The 20,532-nt window shown below is 44.3% G+C and overlaps 1 protein-coding gene across 1 annotated transcript in view; it reads right to left on the reverse strand.

Annotated features, from left to right (window-relative positions):
* LOC137097983 (myosin-16-like) overlaps positions 1-20,532 on the reverse strand; it is an 85,882-nt gene that overhangs the window by 3,030 nt on the left and 62,320 nt on the right. The window contains exons 31-42 of the mRNA XM_067473517.1: positions 19,507-19,624; positions 17,556-17,683; positions 14,339-14,535; positions 12,189-12,321; positions 10,137-10,353; positions 8,296-8,432; positions 7,974-8,077; positions 6,641-6,833; positions 3,267-3,470; positions 2,558-2,683; positions 2,304-2,474; positions 1,125-1,325 (exon numbers count right to left, since the gene is read on the reverse strand). Of these exons, the coding sequence (XP_067329618.1) occupies positions 1,125-1,325; positions 2,304-2,474; positions 2,558-2,683; positions 3,267-3,470; positions 6,641-6,833; positions 7,974-8,077; positions 8,296-8,432; positions 10,137-10,353; positions 12,189-12,321; positions 14,339-14,535; positions 17,556-17,683; positions 19,507-19,624 (1,929 nt within the window). The remainder of the gene's footprint in view (positions 1-1,124; positions 1,326-2,303; positions 2,475-2,557; positions 2,684-3,266; positions 3,471-6,640; positions 6,834-7,973; positions 8,078-8,295; positions 8,433-10,136; positions 10,354-12,188; positions 12,322-14,338; positions 14,536-17,555; positions 17,684-19,506; positions 19,625-20,532) is intronic.

The following is a 20,532-nucleotide window of genomic DNA, read 5'->3' on the forward strand; positions in this document are numbered from 1 at the left end:
CAACAGCACAACAACAGAGAGGAAACAAACAAGGACATCTAATCACCTCTAAACAAAAGTTTGCTCTAGGCACTGTCAGGCCATTATATGCTAATCAAGGTGGTCAGTTGAAACATTCACACCTAGCTCCAGCAGACAAGAGTCCTTTGTCCCACCCTGGACATAATTCCACAGATATATAAACCCTTTTTCCTAGTTCCAACAGACCTCACTACCACCGAGGATGCCTGCCATAGATGCAGGCGAAACGTCAAGAGAGAATGCCTCTAGACCATGGCCATATAGCCCGAAAAGCCTACAACAACCCAGATTTCCATGCTCCTATTCCGCATCTGGACACTTCCTGCTGGGCCCATCTAGCCCCGGGGCATTGCCTTGCCTTAACTCCTTGAGTTCCTTGTGTTAGTATTCTCGGTGTCTAGCACCACGTTGGACGGGTAACAGTAGAAAAATCCATATTATCCGACATTTTCATTTATCTGACGTTCTACCGACCTGTTTATGTCAGATAAGCAAGACTCTACTGTATGTTTATTTATCTCCCACTAGTCTAACTTCTTCCAACTCTGTTTTTCTATGATTCTACGAAGGATTTCAAAGGATGGTTACTAGGCTTGGGTAAGCACGGAAAAATTTGGTTCTAAACTCGTTTCGTTTTTAGGGGGCCCTTGCGGTTCGTTTTTTTAAAGAATTCCGAAATTTTCCTTTTAAAAAGTTCAAAATATACGAAATTTCGTAAAATTACGAATCGATTCATTAATGGCGGACGCAATTGCGCAATATGCTAAAAAACCCTCCAAATGGGACAGGGGGAACTTCTGAAGCTTCCCTCTCCCTCTGTTGTTGACTGTTGGTGTGATAATTTATTTTTTATCACTGATAAATAAACAACAACTATAAAACTTGCACCAGACATACGGAAATAATTACGAAACAATTACGAAACACTTTTGAAACAATTACAAAACAATACGAAATAAATTGGAAAAATTGTTTCGATTTTTGATTACTCCTCACAGTAGTCCTGCATGGCTCAATATTGGATCGTATGCTAATTTAAATACGAATTAATGACGAATTACGAAATTAACGAACGAAACCGCCCAAGCCTAATGGTTACGTACAGCCTCCTCGATTTGCCTCTTGTAAGTCTTCAGCTTGTTCTGGAGCTTCTCCACCAGCTCCTGCATGCGCTGGTTGGTCTTGTGGTCTTCTTCTGTTTGGAAGACCAGTTCCTTCAGCCGGCGCTCGTTCTTGTGCAGGACCTTCACCGTCTCCACGTGACGCTTCTGCTCCGTATCCAGCTCCGTCTCCAGCTCCTTAATCTGATGTTGACGGGGAAACAGGATAAGATGGATTAATGCTCAAGGAAGGATGATGGTGATAATGGTGATGATGGGGACGGACAAGGCGTTCCTCCATTTGTTAGTAATCATATGGGGGAGAATGTGAGCGATCCCATCATCACCAACATTATATCCCAATTTCATCATATCCTATCACAGTGGTTCAAAAACTGGCAATTCCTGGGTTATTATTTGAAAGAGGGATTGTTTGTTTTTTGGAAGTTAGGATAGGTAATATATGTTACACAATGACTTAGGGAAAAACCTCAGTCTTTTGTTTTTTATGAATGCTCCTATGAGAAAATGTATAAGGATATGGGTGAACTACAATTCGCAAAAATCTTGGGCCAACCCTCCCAAAATTCCCCCAGGATTCATAGTTGGCCATGTTGGTTCTAAAAAAAGTTAATTTGTGTGAATTCTATGTAATGTAACTATATGAATATAATAATGTAAGTAAACTTCTGGTTTGTAAGGTAACCTCTACCTTCTATGTTTTATTTTTCAGTGAATGGTTTGGAAGGGGGTACCAAAATACTGTTTGCTTACACTTGAAAATTACCTAGGGACGGCCCTGAGTTTACCAGCTCTTAGGATTTCTGGGAGTTGAAGGCCAAAACATCTGGGGACCCACAGGTTGAGAATCATTGTCCTATGATATCTCGGTAGGCTGTTAGGAATTGTGGGAGTTGAAGTCCAAAACACCTGGTTGGAGGGCCAAAAGTTGACCTGTGTCTGGTCTAGAGTCCACTCTCACAATCCCACCAATCGTAGACATGATGGGACGGAGAAAATGGTCTTTCTTGAGGATCTCGGAACCCATACGGCTCATACCAGGAGATACAATGTGCCAAATAAGCTTGGACTTGAGCCATACAAGGCTATATAGGTCTCAACCTGCACTTTGCATGGGACCCAGCTGAGTAGACAATTGGGCAGTAGTGTTTTCTTCCTTACCCTGGTCTCCAGCTTCATGATGGTGCGCTTCCCTCCTTTAAGAGCCAGTTGCTCGGCTTCTTCCATCTTGACCTGCAGGTCTTTGATGGTGACCTCTTGGTTCTTCTTAATCTTCTCCAGGTGCATGGAGTGGTCTTGCTCTTGGCGCAGCTCTTCAGCCATGCGGGTTGCCTAGGAAGAAGCACAATGTTTTTTTTAACCAAAAGCAACAGGCGTTGAAGCTTTGTCTCACTTTACGCACATTCACAACTCACATCAGCCACGGCTTTCTTGGCGCGCTCATCTGCGGTCCGGAACTCACTGATCAACTCCTCGTGATCGTTCGTGATGCGCACGAGGTCCGATTCCAGTTTGCGCTTGATCACCAGCAGGCTTTGGTTCTGGAAGGGAAAGGGTTATATTTACTGCCTTGACTTTAATGAAAGGTGGGATAGAAAGGATCCAAAGGATGCAATGGAGCCATGACAGGAAAGGAGAACATGCCACCTGAACATTAGGAAGAACTTCCTGACTGCAAGAATGAAGGAGGCATAAGTATAAGAAGAATGTTAAGTTGCTAAACTGCTCAGCTTACATAGGAAATTGGTTTGCGGTTAGGTGCAACAGCAAAGTCTGCAAGTAGAGAACAAATTGTGGTTTTGACAGCCTAACACCTTGAGAACAACAGGAAGCCATACAAAGTGCACAAAACTATGTTCTGATCTATTGAACTACTGATAGGAGGGGGACTAAGAGGAGCAGAAGTGAAGACAACTGGTAACTTTCCATGACAAAAATACTCTTGTTTACCTGACTGTATAAAAAGCTTTACTTTTGTCAAGGAGGTGCGGCAGTCCTTATAAAGTATGGGCACCTGTGCGTGCCCTACATGACAGTCCAACTCTTTCATGATCATGGAAGAATAAAACTTTGCTTTTGATCTTCTTCCTGGGACTGCCTCTTTTCTTTCAATAATAATCTCACCTGGACGCTGAGCTCGTTGTGCCTCTCGGAGACCTCCACCAGCTCTTGCTCAATGAGTTTACGCGAGCGCTCGCTGCCCTCCAGTCCGGTCCGCACTTCCTCCAGCTCTGTCTGCAGAAGGCTGAGGCGCCGCTCCTGCAGGTTGTACTGTTCCCGCAGCTCCTCGTGTTGCCGGGCATCCTCATCCATCTGGATCTGGAGGTCCTGAAGACAAAAAGGCAGAAATACACTGATAGCACTGAAAATCCGGGCAAGATTAATTTCCGATACTGCAGTTGATTGTTCTGGGGATGCTTTTACCTAATCATAGTGTGGTTCTCAATATCCAAAGTATTTCTTGCTCAAGTTTTTATAATACCGAATTTTACTTGGTTTTTAACTATGTAAAAACTAGTTCATATAGTATTTTATGTAGTTGTACTTGTACCCGCCACGCGTTGATGTGGCCAACCTTCCCTCCCTCTTTCTCTCCTTTTTTCTTTCTCTCCTTCCTTCCCTTTTTTCTTTCCTTCTTTCCTGCCTTCTCATCCTCTTCCTTCTTTCTTTCCTTTTTTTCTTTCATCCTCTCCTTCCTTCCTTCCTTCCTTCCTTCCTTCCTTCCTTCCTTTTTTTCTTTCCTTCTCTCCTTCCTTCTCTTTCCCTTTCCTTCCTTTCCTTTTTTTATTTCCTTCTCTCCTTCCTTCCTTCTCTTCCTCTTCCCTTCCTTCCCTTTTTCTTTCCTTCTCTCCTTCATTCCTTCCTTCCCTTCCCTTCCCCTTCCTTCCCTTTTTTCTTTCCTTCTCTACTTCCTTCTCTTCCTCTTCCCTTCCTTCCCTTTTTTCTTTCCTTCTCTCCTTCCTTCTCTTTCCCTTTCCTTCCTTTCCTTTTTTATTTCCTTCTCTCCTTCCTTCCTTCTCTTCCTCTTCCTTCCCTTTTTCTTTCCTTCTCTCCTTCCTTCCTTCCTTCCTTCCTTCCCTTCCCTTCCCTTCCCTTCCCTTCCCTTCCCTTCCTTCCCTTTTTTCTTTCCTTCTCTACTTCCTTCTCTTCCTCTTCACTTCCTTTTTTCTTTCCTTCTCTCCTTCCTTCCTTCTCTTCCTCCTTCCTTCCTTCCCCTTTTTCTTTCTCCCCTTCCTTCCTTCTCTACCTTTTCTTGGACTGTAACTCCCAGCGGTCCTCCTGATAAATCTATCTACCTATCTCTATCTACCTCTGTCTAATCTATCTCTCTGGAGGATTGCTGGGAGTTGCAGTCCAGGAATAGGAAATTAGAAATATGGAGGGATTGGGATGCTCTCAAAGAGATCCAAGGAGAAGAAAGTTTGCATCTTGGAAGCAGTGCACTGGGAGCATCCTCCTCTCCTAAAGGGCCTGGTTTAGGGGATGCAGGGAGCTGTAGTCTGGAAGAGAGTGTGGATACTCTTTTGTGTGTTTTGTTTGCCGGGGTGTGTGTGTGTGTGTGTGTGTGTGTTTTTGCACATGTGCTGTAGCGTTTTTTGGCTTTTTTGGCTTTTGAAGTCCCTTCTGCTGTGTTTTTCTGTGTTTTTATAAGTGATGGTCACTCGTTGGCCTGATAGGTGTATTGCATCCAAATTTCGTGTCAATTCACCCAGTGGTTTCTGAGTTATGTTAATCCCACAAACAAACACCGGGATTGTGGTGCAGCTAGCTGAGTGTCAGATGCATTAAGATCACTCTGACCAAAAGGTCTTGAGTTCGAAGCCAGCTGGCTGAGTGTCAGAGTGAGCCCGGGTTGGAGTGAGCTTCCGACCAATTATGTAGCTTGTTGTTGACCTTTGCAATCTGAAAGACAGTTGCATCTGTCAAGTGGGAAAATTAGGTACCACCTATGTGTGGGGAGGCTAATTTAACTAATTTATGAGGCCATAAAAAGACTCCAGCAAAAAGCACTCCAGCGGGGAAGCATGCGGGGAATGCGGAAGTACTTCATCAGTGTCGCAGATGAACAATGAAAGCGACAGCACCCCTGGCGGCCAGAAAAAAAGTTAAATAGCCTCTGTGTATGTCTGTATACGTTCTAATCTAATTGGCATTGAATGTTTGCCATATATGTGTACACTGTAATTTGCCCTGAGTCTCCCGCGGGGTGAGAAGGGCAGAATATAAAAGCTGTAAATAAATAAATAAACATTATATGTTTATTTATATAGATTTTAAGAGTGCATCTCTCTATTGGTTTATATAGCATTTTAATGATTTACATACTATTTTAAGGGTGTGTTTTTTTTTTTGCTGTATTTTATAATCCGGTTTTTATATATTTGTTTGTTTGTTTGTTTGTCCTATATGTGTAAGATCTATGGTCTAAGCATTGGATAAACCAAAGCTCATGGTCTGAGATTACAAATCAGGCATGGGCAAACTTGGGCTCTCCCAATTCCTAACAGCCTCAGGCCCCTTTGTTTTCCTTTTCCTTTTCTGCTTAATCAAAAGGAAAAGGCCTGAAGCTGTTAGGGATTGGGAGAGTTGAAGTCCAAAACACCTGGAGGGAGGGCTGAAATGTGTCCATACTTGTTATAAATGGTAAAAGTAAATACGAAGCCATTCCCTAAATGTGTTCTTGTATTAAAGGAGGCATTTTGGTGGGAGATGACGACTTCTCAGGTTGACTTCTCAGTCATGCAATGCTCCCTGGCTGCTATATAAAAGGTAGGCCAGGTGTCCTTTCTAATCTGAGCAGCTGGGAGAGCCTGTTTCAGGTAGATCCTCTCTTGTCCTCATCTGATCTCATCCCACCAGTTCATTGAAACAGAACCAGATGTGACACCTGTCAACAGCGCTTTGCCATCCTCTCGTACAAAGTAATTCCTGGTGAAATGAAGCCAAATTGGGCAGGACTCCTTCTTCCGAATGTGGACTCTGGAAAGAAGAGGGAGTGGAAGCAAGACATGCAAGAGAGTGCAATGGTCTCCCATTTATCAGCCTTTTGCCATCTCTGTTCGAAAGTGAGACCCTATTTGGAGGCAAAACCTGGGAATATTCTCTACCTACCTACCTACCTACCTACCTATCCCCTAGAATGCCTCTAGGTACTGAGAGTTGTAACCCATGGTCCAAAATACCTGTATTGATGCAAGTCTCACGCGATCAAATCTAATGCGCACCTCCATGTTCAAAACGTGTTCGGACAGGTAAATAACTCCACACACACAAGGAAGTGAGCATTATATGTGAGTAAATAGGGCAATTCCTTGTCCAAGCTCTGAATAATGGTGCCACAGCTCGTTGCTGGTGCTAAACCATATTTCGTCTTCCTTGTTGAAAGCTCAACCAACCCAAGCCTTCTTGCACCGAAGGCTTATCCCAGGCGAGCCTCATCCCCCAGGTGTTGCTTTGCTTTATGCCCCACTCTTTCCCTCCCTCAAGTCAACCCACACCTTGATCTGCTGCTGGAGCTTCTTCAGCGTCTTGACAAGCTCACTGTTGTTCTTGTTGGCATGGTCCAGCTGGATCTCCATTTCGTTGAGGTCCGTCTCCATCTTCTTCTTCAGGCGGAGCGCCTCAGCCCGGCCTTTGGCCTCCAGCTCCAGGCTGGACTGCAAAGACTCGATGGCGCGCTGGTGGTTCTTCCTACCAAAGGGAAAGAAAAAGCATTGATCAGAGAGATATTGACAAGCTGGAATGTGTCCAGAGGAAGAGGGCGACTCAAATGATCAAGGGTCTGGAGAACAAGCTGTATGAGGAGCGGCTTAAGGAACTGGGCATGTTTAGCCTGAAGAAGAGAAGGATGAGAGGAGATATGAGAGCCATGTATAAATATGTGAGAGGAAGACACAGGGAGGAGGGAGCAAGCTTCCTTTCTGCTTCCCTGGAGACTAGGACGCAAGGGAACAATGGCTTCAAACTACAAGAGAGGAGATGCCATGTGAACATGAGGAAGAACTTCCTGACTGTGAGAGCCGTTCAGCAGTGGAACTCTCTGCCCCGGAGTGTGGTGGAGGCTCCTGTTTCAACTGACCACCTTGATTAGCATTTGATGGCCTAGCAGTGCCTGGGGGAATCTTTTGTTGGAAGGTGATTTGATGTGCCTGATTGTTTCTTCTCTGTTGTTTTGCTGTAAACAATCAGGCACATCAAATCACCTCTCAACAAAAGATTCCCCCAGGCACTTCCAAGCCATCCAATGCTAATCAAGGTGGTCAGTTGAAACATTCACACCTAGCTCCAGCAGATAAGAGTTCTTTGTCCCACCCTGGTCATTCCACAGATATATAAACCCATTTTCCTACTTCCAACAGACCTCACTACCTCTGAGGATGCTTGCCATAGATGCGGGCGAAACGTCAGGAGAAAATGCCTCTAGACCATGGCCATATAGCCCGAAAAAACCTACAACAACCCAATAATAATAATAATAATAATAATAATAATAATAATAAACACAGAACCAAGATTAAACTACCATAAAGAGAACCCACAAGTTCCAAATTCATGGTTAAATATTGACTAAAACCTGCTGGAAAAGATAGGTCTTCAATTATGGCTGGATCTACACTGCCATACAATCCAGTACGAAGCAGATAATGTGGATTTTATACAGCTGTGGAGAAGGGGCCTTAGAGATTGCTAGAGAAATGTTTTGATTTGGATTTTCCTGACTCCTCTCATTCCCCTTTTCTCTCTCCCTGCGTTCTTGCAATCTCTTGGTTTTCTTTCTGCAAGGACGATACTCTCTGGTTTGCCTCCTGGACACATTCATTTGCACTGTACCTGGTGGCTTCAAATTCCTCCTCCTTCTCATGGATTCTCCTGTCAATGTCCGCTTTCACCTGAGCCAGTTCCAGCTGAATGCGGATGAGTTTGCTCTCTTCCACCTGTTGGGGTGAAAAATAAACCCCATATGGAAGTAAGCAGAATGCAAGCTTCTCAAAAGGCAATGCAAACAGCAGGGGAAGTTTGGAAACATGGTGATCTTTGGACAGAAATTATTCCTCACATCACCCGAGTCCCGTGGCTGGAGACTTTTGGAAACTGTGGTCCAAACAAGGCAATGTTCCCAGTTTCCCCAGTCTTCATCTCAAATGAAGGTTACCTCGAGGGAAGACTCGGCTTCTTCCAGGGCCACTTGGAGTTCATCCTTCTCGAGCTCCAGCTTCTTCTTCATCTTCTGCAGTTCGTGCACACTCCGACCACCTTCACCCAACTGGTCAACGAGATCCTTGATCTCCTCTGAGGAAGGGGAAACGCACAGAGTTATTGGAAGGGAATGTCCAGCCCTGCGGCCAAATGAGAAAGCTTCAATTGATTGGCATCATTTGATCTTGGTGGCATTATCCAATGGACCTCAGCCACCATGCGAATAGAGAGAAGTGGAAGAAAGGGAGAAAGGACTGTTATGCTTGAAGGAACAGCCTCCCTCACTCATGTTCCTTCATGAGCCATTCAGCAGTGGAACTCTCTGCCCCGGAGTGTGGTGGAGGTTCCTTCTTTGGAAGCTTTTCAACAGAGGCTGGATGGCCATCTGTCAGGGGTGATCTGAATGCAATATTCCTGCTTCTTGGCAGAATGGGGTTGGACTGGATGGCCCATGAGGTCTCTTCCAACTCTATGATTCTATGATTCTATCCCTACAGGACATCACTTTCTCCTTCCAAGATGCAGCCAAGAACTAACTAACTCTCTCTCACACATGTTTGGATCATGAATTTGAAACTCATATCTTGTGTTCACTATGCACTGGTTTTTTCATGTCAGGAGCTGTCATGTATTATGTTCTGCAGTTGATAGTGGTTGGTGGTGGTAGGTCTACCAGCTGGTGATGGAAGGGTTAATGTAAGTCTTAGTTCTAAAGGGTTGAGTAATCTGTAAGAGTTCATGGGTGAAAGCAATTAAGAGTGGAGCTACGCAAGAGATGAGCTAGCCTTGGGACTGATCTTTGGGAGAAAAGTATTTGTCTTATATTGGTGGTAGATGCTGCTGGTTCCCCCCCCCCCCCCAGGTTTGTGGATTTTCAGTGTCCTGACCTGTCTTCTGAACCTTTGGGATCCTGGAACCTTGAATCTCTGGACTGGCTTCTGATTATGGTATAGACTCTTGATCCCTGGACTTGCTCATTAAACTTTCGGCATTTGACCACTGGACTGGACCTTTTGACTACGGTGTTATCTTGAACCTGCAACAGTGTTTGCTGTTGCAGGTTCAAGATAACACCGTAGTCAAAAGTTTTGTTTTATATTCTGTGGCTGAGTGCTATCTTTATGTTTTATGTTTTGGACTATTAAAACAGCCAGAAAGTAAGTCCTGGTTTAATGAAAATGTTTAACACAAACTGGGAGTTTGGTTCATCTCTGCCTAAATATTTCCAGAGCACTGGCAACGTGACAGGAGCGACCTAAGAAACTGCAAGTTTTTTCTGGTGTGAGAGAAATGGCCATCTGCAAAGACATTGCCCAGGGCATGCCAGGATGTTTTTTGATGTTTTACCATCCTTGTGGGAGGCTTCTCTCATGTCCCCACATGGGGAGCTAGAGCTCAAACCATGAGGAGAGGCGGGTAAGAAATGAAATTATCTATCTATCTATCTATCTATCTATCTATCTATCTATCTATCTATCTATCTATCTGTCCATTTGTCCATCTATCTATCCATCCATCCATCCATCCACCTACCCATCTACCCATCTATCTATCTATCTATCTATCTATCTATCTATCTATCTATCTATGTAACGGTCTGTTTCCACTGTCTACAAACTCTTGGGTTCCATACCAATCTCCAGAAAGCCATTGTTAAAGAAGGGGAGAGCAGCAAGGAAGAACTCCAGCTATGTCTATAGGATCTACTGAAAGCATCCCCATAGCTTAAGGTTTTAGTTTAAGAGGCCAAGCCTAAATCCAATGATTGGTCCCAACTACGAGCCTGGATGTACTTGCCCTGGAGGGTCTTGTTCTCCTTCTTGACGGACTCCAGGTGCTCCAGGGACTCCTCGTAGGCAGTCTTGAGCTTGAAGTTCTCCGTCATGTACATGCGGCATTCCTTCTGGGAGCTGTCCACCTCCAGCTGCAGCTCCTCGCACTTCTGCTGCCACTCCGCCAGCATCTTGTCGAAGGCTCTCTGCTTCTTGTCCAAAGCGGCACAAGCTGCATTGGCCTGGAAAGGAGGAAACCAAGGAAGCCATTCATTCACACCAGGCCTGGTTTGGGTCCCAAATCCCTAAGCCCAGTAGATGCAGAGGATTGACTTTGTTCCTTCCTCCTTGACTTAAAGTCTACTGCCTAAGCCAGCCTTCCTAACACAACACCCTCCAGATGTGTTTGTTGATCAAAATGTCATGAGTTTGAAGCCAGCCCGGGTCGGAGTAAGCTCCCGACCATTTGTCTAGCTTGCTGTCAATCTTTGTAGCCCGAAAAGCAGTTGCATCTGTCAAGTAGGAAATTTAGGTACTGCTTAGGTAGGGAGGCTAATTTAACTCATTTATGACACCATAAAATGCTCCATCAGTGTGCAAAAGAATGAGGAAATACTCCATTGATGACACAAGTGAATGGTGAAGCAACAGCTCCCCTGATGGCTGGAATTGGAAGCATACCCTCATGGAGCTGGAAAGTTAAATAGCCTCTGTGGTACCGCTTTTGCGAGGAGGCTAATTTAACTAATTTACAATGCCATAAAACTCTCCAGCAGCATGCAAAAGAATGAAGAAGTACTCCATTGATGTCACAAGTGGATGGTGAAGCAACAGCTCCCCTGATGGCCGGAATTCAAAGCATACCCTCATGAAGCTGGAATGTTAAATAGCCTATGTGGTACCGCTTATGCGAGGAGGCTAATTTAACTAATTTACGATGCTATAAAACTCTCCAGCAGTGTGCAAAAGAATGAGGAAGTATCTCCTTCGATGTCATAAATGGACAGTGAAGCAACAGCTCCCCCAATGGCTGGGATTCAAAGCATACCCTCATGGAGCTGGAAACTTACATAGCCTCTGTAGTACCACTTATGCGGGGAGGCTTAATTAACTAATTTACGACGCCATAAAACTCTCCAGCAGTGTGCAAAAGAATGAGGAAGCACTCCATTGATGTCACAAGTGGATGGTGAAGCAACAGCTCCCCCAGTGCCCGGAATTCAAGCTGGAAAGTTAAATAGCCTCTGTGGTACCGCTTATGCGGGGAGGCTAATTTAACTAATTTATGATGCCATAAAACTCTCCAGCAGCATGAAAAAGTATGAGGAAGTACTCCATTGATGTCACAAGTGGGTGGTGAAGCAACAGCTCCCCCGGTGGCCAGAATTCAAGCTGGAAAGTTAAATAGCCTCTGTGGTACCGCTTATGCGGGGAGGCTAATTTAACTAATTTATGATGCCATAAAACTCTCCAGCAGCATGAAAAAGTATGAGGAAGTACTCCATTGATGTCACAAGTGGGTGGTGAAGCAACAGCTCCCCCGGTGGCCAGAATTCAAGCTGGAAAGTTAAATAGCCTCTGTGGTACCGCTTATGCGAGGAGGCTAATTTAACTAATTTACGACGCCATAAAACTCTCCAGTAGCATCCAAAAGAATGAGGAAGTACTCTATTGATATCACAAGTGAACGGTGAAGTGACAGCTCCTCCGGTGGCCAGAATTTGAAGCACACCCTCATGAAGCTGGAAAGTTAAATAGACTCTGTGTGTTCGTCTATATATGTTGTGTGTCTATGGCATTGAATGTTTGGCGTGTATATGTGCCTTGCGATCTGCCCTGAGTCCTCTCCGGAGTGAGAAGGGTGGAATATAAATACTGTAAATAAATAAATAGATGCTTCTAGAACATGGCTATACACCCCCAAAAACCTACAACAACCCAATAATAACTTTATTTGACCCACCTCCATCTTCCCAAAGGTACTCAGGGTTGCTTACGCATTGGGCAAAACACAAGTAAACACCTTGCAACTACCAATCGCAGAGGTCCAGAAGCACTGTCCTCTGAGCAATCTCACCTTCTCAAGGTCCAGCGTGAGATCCTCCACTTCCATCTGGAGCCTCTGCTTGTTCTTCTCCATGCTGGCCACCCGGGCTTGAGCCGATTCGGCCGTTTCCTCTGCCTCCTGGAGCCGGGCGGTCAGTTTCCTCCTGCGAAGAAAGAAGGCAAGAAAGGGAAGAACAAGTCAATGAGGCAGAAGAAGGCACTGCGCTGACCATCATAACCCTCCTTCACGGATGTATGGGAACGCCATACGACGGGCACGCGTGTTATGCATGCTCGCTGAACATATTTTAATGTATACACTAAGAGTTTTGTATTCCATGGAATCGCTCTGAAGAATCGAATGATGCCTCTCTAGTCATTGTTAGATCCTCCAAAGCCATTGTATGGTGTGCTTCATCCAGAAGCTCAAGACATATTTCATCTCATGTTAATATTTATTTGTTTGTTTACAGTATTGATTTTCCGCCCTTCTCACCCCGCAGGGGACTCAGGGCGCATCACAATGTACATACACACGGCAAACATTCAATGCCATAGACACACAACATATATAGAGAGACACACAGAGGCTATTAAACTTTCCAGCTTCATGAAGGTATGTTTCAAATTCCGGCCACCGGGGGAGCTGTCGCTTCACTGTTCACTTGTGACACTGATGGAGTACTTTCTCATTCTTTTGCTTGCTGCTGGAAAGTTTTATGGCACCATTGTTAATTCATTCAGTCGTTTCTGACTCTTCCTGACTTCATGGACCAGCCCACGCCAGAGCTCCCTGTCGACCGTCACCACCCCCAGCTCCTTCAAGGTCAATCCAGTCACTTATGGTGCCGTAAATTAGTTAAATTAGCCTCTGCGCATAAGCGGTACCTAAATTTCCTACTTGACAGATGCAACTGTCTTTTGGGCTGCAAAAGTCAACAGCCAGCTAGACAAATGGTCGGGAGTTTACTCCGACCAGCAGGGGTGGCTCATCCATTACGCGAAGTAAGCGGTCGCAGAACACTTTTTTTTGCCAGGGGTGCAGAGACACCTCTGTAAATGCCCCTCGACCGTCACTTGAGGAGGTCCCCCTCAGCTCACAACAGCCCTAGCAGTCCAGGGGGAGCCTCGGCTTTCTTGCCTCACTGCCGGGCGATCCTCTTCCCAAAGGGGCCGGGCCCTTGAGCCTCGCCTAGCCCCTCTCGTTCCTGCTCCATCCGGCCACCGGGTGCGCGAGCAGAGCCGGCGCTCAATCGTTCTCCGCGTTTGATCCCTTCCCCATGACAGGCTCCCTTTCCTGATCCACCGGTGCTCTCCTCTCCCCAATCCGCGGGTGGGCCAAGGGGCGGAGCCGCCGCGCCTGGCCCGCTTTGGGTCCGGAGGCTGAAGACCCCAACGTGCGCACCAAAAGTCGCCTCTTCTCCTGACTTTCTCTTCAGCCATTGAGACCAAGAGAGAGAGAGAAAGAGAGAGCCCCTCCAGCTGGAGGTATCTCCCACCTCCACTCGCTCCTCTGTTTTTGCGCCTACCTTCAGGAAAGGTGGGCATCTTCACCTCTGGGATGTATAGTTCACCTACAATCAAAGAGCATTCTGAACTCCACCAATGATGGAATTGAACCAAATATGGCACACAGAATTCCCACGATGAACAGAATATATATATCAATGATTGGTTGGAGGGGTGTGTGTGCCAAAATACTGTTTGCTTACCGTTAAAAATTACCTAGGGCCGCCTCTGCTGACCAGGCTGACTTCGAACTCATTACCTTTTGGTCAGTAGTGATTTTTAATGAAGCTAACTCCAAGCCAACTGTGTCACAACCCAGTCCAATATATATATATATATATATATACACACACACATACACACACACACATATAAATATATATTTATATATTCATACATATACATTATAATATATAGGGGTCCAAAACACCTGGAAGGAGGACTCAAGTTTGGCCATGCCTGGTCTGTAAAAATAACTTGAGGAACCCCTATGGCCCTCCAGATATTAGTAGACCCCAGTTCTCATTAGCACCAGCCAGGGATGAAAGGAGGGACCTATCAACAGCTGGGGGGTCATAGAGGTTCTCCATCCACTCCTATGGAACTAGCTAAGCATTATCCTATCCTCTGGACTGAAAGATGTTCCTCCCGCCTGCCCGAAGCCTTGCTCACTTTGTCTCTTCCAGCTCTTCTGTCCTCTGGATGGCGTCCGTTTCGTATTTGGTGCGCCATGTGGTGACTTCGGTGTTGAGCTTGGAGACCAGGCGCTGCAGCTCGGCTTTGCCGGATTGCTCTTCCTCCAGTTGCTCTTTGATCAAGTCCAGGTCGTGCTTGGTGTTGGCCAGGCTGACCACTGCAGCACTTCGAGCCTGTGGATATCCAAGGCATGGTCAGTCAGCCCACTTCTCATCTACAGCAACACCTTGACTTAAGAGTTTAATTTGCCTTGTGACCGAGCTTTTAACTCAAAGCAAATCCGCATTGAAATGCTATTACTCTGTTCCACTCCCCAATAAAACCCAACTTTCTTTATTAAGTGCTCTTAAATAAGAATATATATAACTAATAATGTAGCAGATCCTACCCACTTCTCATCTACAGTAACACCTTGACTTAAGAGTTTAATTCACCTTGTGATTGAGCTCTTAACTCAAAGCAAATCTCATTGAAATGCTATTACTCTGTTCCACTCCCCAATAAAACCCAACTTTTTTTGTTAAATGCTCTTAAATAAGAAAATATATAACTAATAATGTAACAGATCCTACCCACTTCTCATTTACAGTAACACCTTGACTTAAGAGTTTAATTCACCTTGTGATTGAGCTCTTAACTCAAAGCAAATCTCATTGAAATGCTATTACTCTGTTCCACTCCCCAATAAAACCCAACTTTCTTTATTAAGTGCTCTTAAATAAGAATATATATAACTAATAATGTAGCAGATCCTACCCACTTCTCATCTACAGTAACACCTTGACTTAAGAGTTTAATTACCTTGTGATTGAGCTCTTAACTCAAAGCAAATCTCATTGAAATGCTATTACTCTGCTCCACTCCCCAATAAAACCCAACTTTTTTTGTTAAATGCTCTTAAATAAGAAAATATATAACTAATAATGTAACAGATCCTACCCACTTCTCATTTACAGTAACACCTTGACTTAAGAGTTCAATCCGCCTTGTAAACCGAGCTCTTAACTCAAAGCAAATCTCATTGAAATGCTATTACTCTGTTCCGCCCGCCAATAAAACCCAACTTTTTAAAGTGCTCTTAAATAAGAAAATATTAGGGCTGGGCGGTTTCGTTTCGTAATTTCGTAATTTGTTAAAAATTCGGGTTTTTTTATAACGAAGCGATATTGAACCATTCAGGAGCAACTAAAAAATGAAACGAATTTTTCCAATTCATTTCGTAATTGTTTCGTTATTGTTTCGTTATTGATTCATTATTGATTCGTTATTGATTCGTAAATGTTTCGTTATTATTTCCGCATGTCTGGTGCAAGTTTTAAGGTTGCTGTTTGTTTTCTCAGTGAAAAAAAATATAATTATCACACCAACAGTCAACAACAGAGGGAGAGGGAAGCTTCTGAAGTTTTTTTAGCATATTGCGCAATCGCGGCCGCCATTAACGAATCGATTCATAATCGATTCGTAATTGTTTTGTAATTGTTTTATGATTTCCGAAATTTCGTAAATATCAAACTTTTTTAAAGGAAAATTTCGAAATTCTTTTAAATAACGAAACGCAAAAAACCCCTAAAAATGAATCGAGTTTAGAAACAAATTTTTCCGTGTTTGGACAGCCCTAGAAAATATATAACATAATGTAGCAGATCCTACCCACTTCTCATCTACAGTAACACCTTGACTTAAGAGTTTAAGTCGCCTTGTGACCGAGATCTTAAAGCAAATCCCCATTGAAATGCTATTACTCTGTTCCGCCCACCAATAAAACCCAACTTTTTAAAGTGCTCTTAAATAAGAAAATATATAACTTATAATGTAGCAGATCCTACCCACTTCTCATCTACAGTAACACCTGTAGTTCAACCCGCCTTGTGACAGAGCTATTAACTCAAAGCAAATCCCCACTGAAATGCTATTACTCTGTTCCGCTCCCCAATAAAACCCCAATGGTTCATCATTCATACGACAGTGTTGGTGAAGAGGGCCCAGCAGAGACAGGATTATCTGAGATTCTTAAGGAACCAACAACTGAATGGAAAACTGCTGGTGACTGTGCTATAGACAGTGTCCTCACCTACTACATCTGTGCATGGTTTTGTACCTGCACAGTGGCAGATAGGACGGCGCTCCAAAGGGTCACCACTTCTGCACAGAGAAGCATTGGTTACCCTCTTTCTCCCCTCTTTGGAAGAGCTTTATAGGTCCCACAACCTTAAGAAAGCTCAGAACATCCTTAAGGTTCCATCTCATCTGGCAGACGTTACAGGGTGACAAAGGCAAGGACAAACAGCCTGAAGAATAGCTTTTATCCGAGAGCTGTAGCTACGTTGAATTCCATAACTTTGCATTGATGTGGTATTGGGGACTGTGTGGTGGCGTGAGGTGCGTATGTGTGGACGGATGGGTGTGTTGTTTTGTGGTGTGTTCAGGAGAAGGCATGTAATTTTGTTGTGCAGCAGCACAATGACAAATAAAGCTATTCTATTCTAATTTTGCTTTTAATGCTTTGAATAATTGATCTTAATGCTAATGTATTTATTTTTTATAAATAAACTTTGTTAAATGAACTCTGGTTTTAATGCTTTGTACTCCTGGTCTGTGACCATCACAATAAAATTCATTCAATTAAAAAAAGAAAGAAAGATCAACTTAAACATGGTAGAAGCACAAAGCAACACAAAGTAAAGAGGCAGAAACATCTTTTTCTTTTCCATCCTGTCCTAATTCCAGCCTCCTTCTCTCCCTCCCTCCCTCTCTCTTTCCCTTCAAAAAGCTAAACATACCGGGAATAAAACCACACAAAATCTCTTTCTCTCTCTTTCCCTTCAAAAAGCTAAACATACCAGGAATAAAACCACACAAAATCAACTAACCCAAAGTTCCTCAAAGCGGAGAACAGTATGAGGCACACACAAGGCCCAGAGGCTGCTCCTTGAATCCCTAAAGACCTGTTATCTGGCACTCACTCATAACTCAAAATGCTGCTCGTATGTCAAAGCGCAATGAGCAACGGCAATGAGCAATGAGTGACTTGGGACACTCTTAAGTAGAGGTTCCACTATATTTCACTTCCTCTGTTTGAAAACATCAGCCCCATTTCTACAAAGCGAATGCACTCTAGGCTCAGTTTAAGGGTGTGTGTGTGTGTGTGTGTGTGTGTGTGTGTGTTACATGGGCTTCACTTTGGCACCCTTACCTTTGACTCTTCATCCAGCTGCCGCTTGAAGTCATCCACCTGGGAGGTGAGGGATGTCTTGATGCGGAAAATTTGGTTCAGCCGCCCCTGGCTCTCCTCGTGCTCTCGGCTCAGTTCGCTATTCTCAGCTACGGCAAGAAAGAGGAGAATTAAAGAAATACTTGAGAGAAGACGGATTCATGGCATGGCTACCTTGAGGACGTTAACTCCCAGTAACCAGATTGGCTGGACGAGTCTGGAAATTGTAGTCCAAAGAACTCACTTCTCCGTCTTAATATTTCCTTGAAGGAAAACAAAGCACAAGATCCTTGGAAGAAAGGCAGGGAGTGGTGTTTCTTGAGAAATTTCACTACAAGTCCCATCCTCCCTGGTGATCGATTGTCTGGTTGAGGTTGACATCAGTGCAATGTGTTTATCCTAGAGCTGTGCCTATGTTGAACTCCTTGGGTTCGCATAATACTGTACTTGATGTTGACTATGTTTTAAGTTGTCTCCAAAAGGAAGACAAAGAAGCCATCCTAACTTAATCAAAACCGCATCAAGCTTCAGTGCAGTCCCGTCTACACTTAGAAACTGATCTGCTTCCTAACTATTCAATAGGCATGGATAGAGTCACTCGAATAACTCGTAGCTTGTAATAATTTCGTTAAAACTACCTTTTTGAAGTGATATCAAAGCTTTTTTTAAAAACGGAAGTTCCTTTGTTCTTCCGAAGCTTTTTCTGCCATTTTTGTTGTGACTCAGGAAGTGAGTCGGAAATGATTCAAAAGCCAGTTTTAAACCAGAGAAGGAAGGAATTTCCTGGCCTCAACTTAAGCCAGAGAAGCTAGTTTTAAAGCCAGAGAAGGAAGGAATTTCCTCCGCTTGCTTTTCCCAGCTTCTGGTCCCTGGCCTCAGCTCAAGCCAGAGAAGCCAGTTTTAAACCAGAGAAGGAAGGAATTTCCTGGCCTCGGCTCAAGCCAGAGAAGCCAGTTTTAAACCAGAGAAGTAAGGAATTTCCTCCGGTTGCACTTCTGGTCCCTGGCCTCAGCTCAAGCCAGAGAAGCCAGTTTCAAACCAGAGAAGGAAGGAATTTCCTGGCCTTGGATCAAGCCAGAGAAACCAGTTTTAAACCAGAGAAGGAAGGAATTTCCTGGCCTTGGATCAAGCCAGAGAAGCCAGTTTTAAAGCCTGAGAAGGAAGGAATTTCCTGGCATCAGCTCATGCCAGATAAGCCAGTTTTAAAGCCTGAGAAGGAAGGAATTTCCTGGCCTCAGATCATGCCAGATAAGCCAGTTTTAAAGCCTGAGCAGGAAGGAATTTCCTGGCCTTGGCTCAAGCCAGAGAAGCCAGTTTTAAACCAGAGAAGGAATTTCCTGGCCTCGGCTCAAGCCAGAGAAGCCAGTTTTTGAGCCAGAGAAGCCAGTCTTAAACCAGAGAAGGAAGGAATTTCCTCCGCTTGCTTTTCCCCTCTTTTGGCCCCAGCCTTGGCTCAAACCAGAGAAGCCAGATTTAAACCAGAGAAGGACGGAATTTCCTCTGCTTGCTTTTCCCCACTTCTGAAGTCAAACAACTACTTTCAAAGTAAAGACCACCCAATGAAATAGGAAATAACACTTTCAAACCATTAACAAAAGGCTTCAGAAGACTCGGAAGTTTCAAAATGTTTTGAATTTTTTTTCTGTGAAAATCGAAATTGACTTTAGAATCGCACCGCCTACATCCAAAACAAGTTTTGAACCTTTTTTTCTGGATCAATCAAGTCTACTATTCAAATTTTCTATCTGTAATAGATGACTGATGATATTCTGTATTGGCTCCTTAGTTACAAACATGTATCTATCTAAGCAATATCGTTGGTTCAACATCCCCAACCCAGCAGAACAAAGTCCATGTTGGCTGGAGATGATGGCAGTTGTAGTCCAATGGATTGGGTCAAAGAAATGTCTGAATCAACGGAGAATGAACTGACCTTGGAGCCGGGAGCGGATAGCATTGATCTCGGCTTGGTTCTTCTCCAGCTCAGACAGTCGGGCATTGGCTTCGGACAGGTTGTCTTCCAGTTTGCGGACGTGAGCCTCAGCGTTTAGCTGCAAAAGGCACAGAGCAGAGATTGTGACCGAGATAATGTACCTGGTGGTTGTGTCATGTGTTTATTTCCTACCCGCCTCTCCTTGTGGCTTGAGGTGGGTTATGGCATAATTAAGACACATAAATATTTTAAACATTCTATTAATATACACATTTCTATATAAGAAACATATTGCTGTTAAATATGAGCAAGCTGTATTGAGGGGTGAGGTCTCCAAGCTCCTTGTAGAACAGACACAGGTCAACTTTGGCCCTCCAGATGTTTTCATAGAATCCTAGAATCAAAGAGTTGGAAGAGACCTCCTGGGCCATCCATCCAACCCCATTCTGCCAAGAAGCAGGAATTTTGCATTCAAATCACCCCTGACAGATGGCCATCCAGCCTCTGTTTAAAAGCTTCCAAAGAAGGAGCCTCCACCACACTCCGGGGCAGAGAGTTCCACTGGTGAACAGCTCTCACAGTCAGGAAGTTCTTCCTCATGTTCAGATGGAATCTCTTTTCTTGTAGTTTGAAGCCATTCCTCCATTGCGTCCTAGTCTCCAAGGAAGCAGAAAACAAGCTTGCTCCCTCCTCCTCCCTGTGGCTTCCTCTCACATATTTATACATGGCTATCATATCTCCTCTCAGCCTTCTCTTCTTCAGGCTAAACATGCCCAGCTCCTTAAGCCGCTCCTCATAGGGCTTGTTCTCCAGACCCTTGATCATTTTAATCACCCTCCTCTGGACACATTCCAGCTTGTCAATCTCTCTCTTGAATTGTGGTGCCCAGAATTGGACACAATATTCCAGGTGTGGTCTAACCAAAGCGGAATACAGCATGGGGAGCATTACTTCCCTGGACCTAGACACTAGGGTCCTCTTGATGCAGGCCAAAATCTCATTGGCTTTTTTTTGCCGCCACATCAC

This window comes from Anolis sagrei, chromosome X (assembly GCF_037176765.1).
Source record: "Anolis sagrei isolate rAnoSag1 chromosome X, rAnoSag1.mat, whole genome shotgun sequence".
Classification (NCBI taxonomy): Eukaryota; Metazoa; Chordata; class Lepidosauria; order Squamata; family Dactyloidae; genus Anolis; species Anolis sagrei.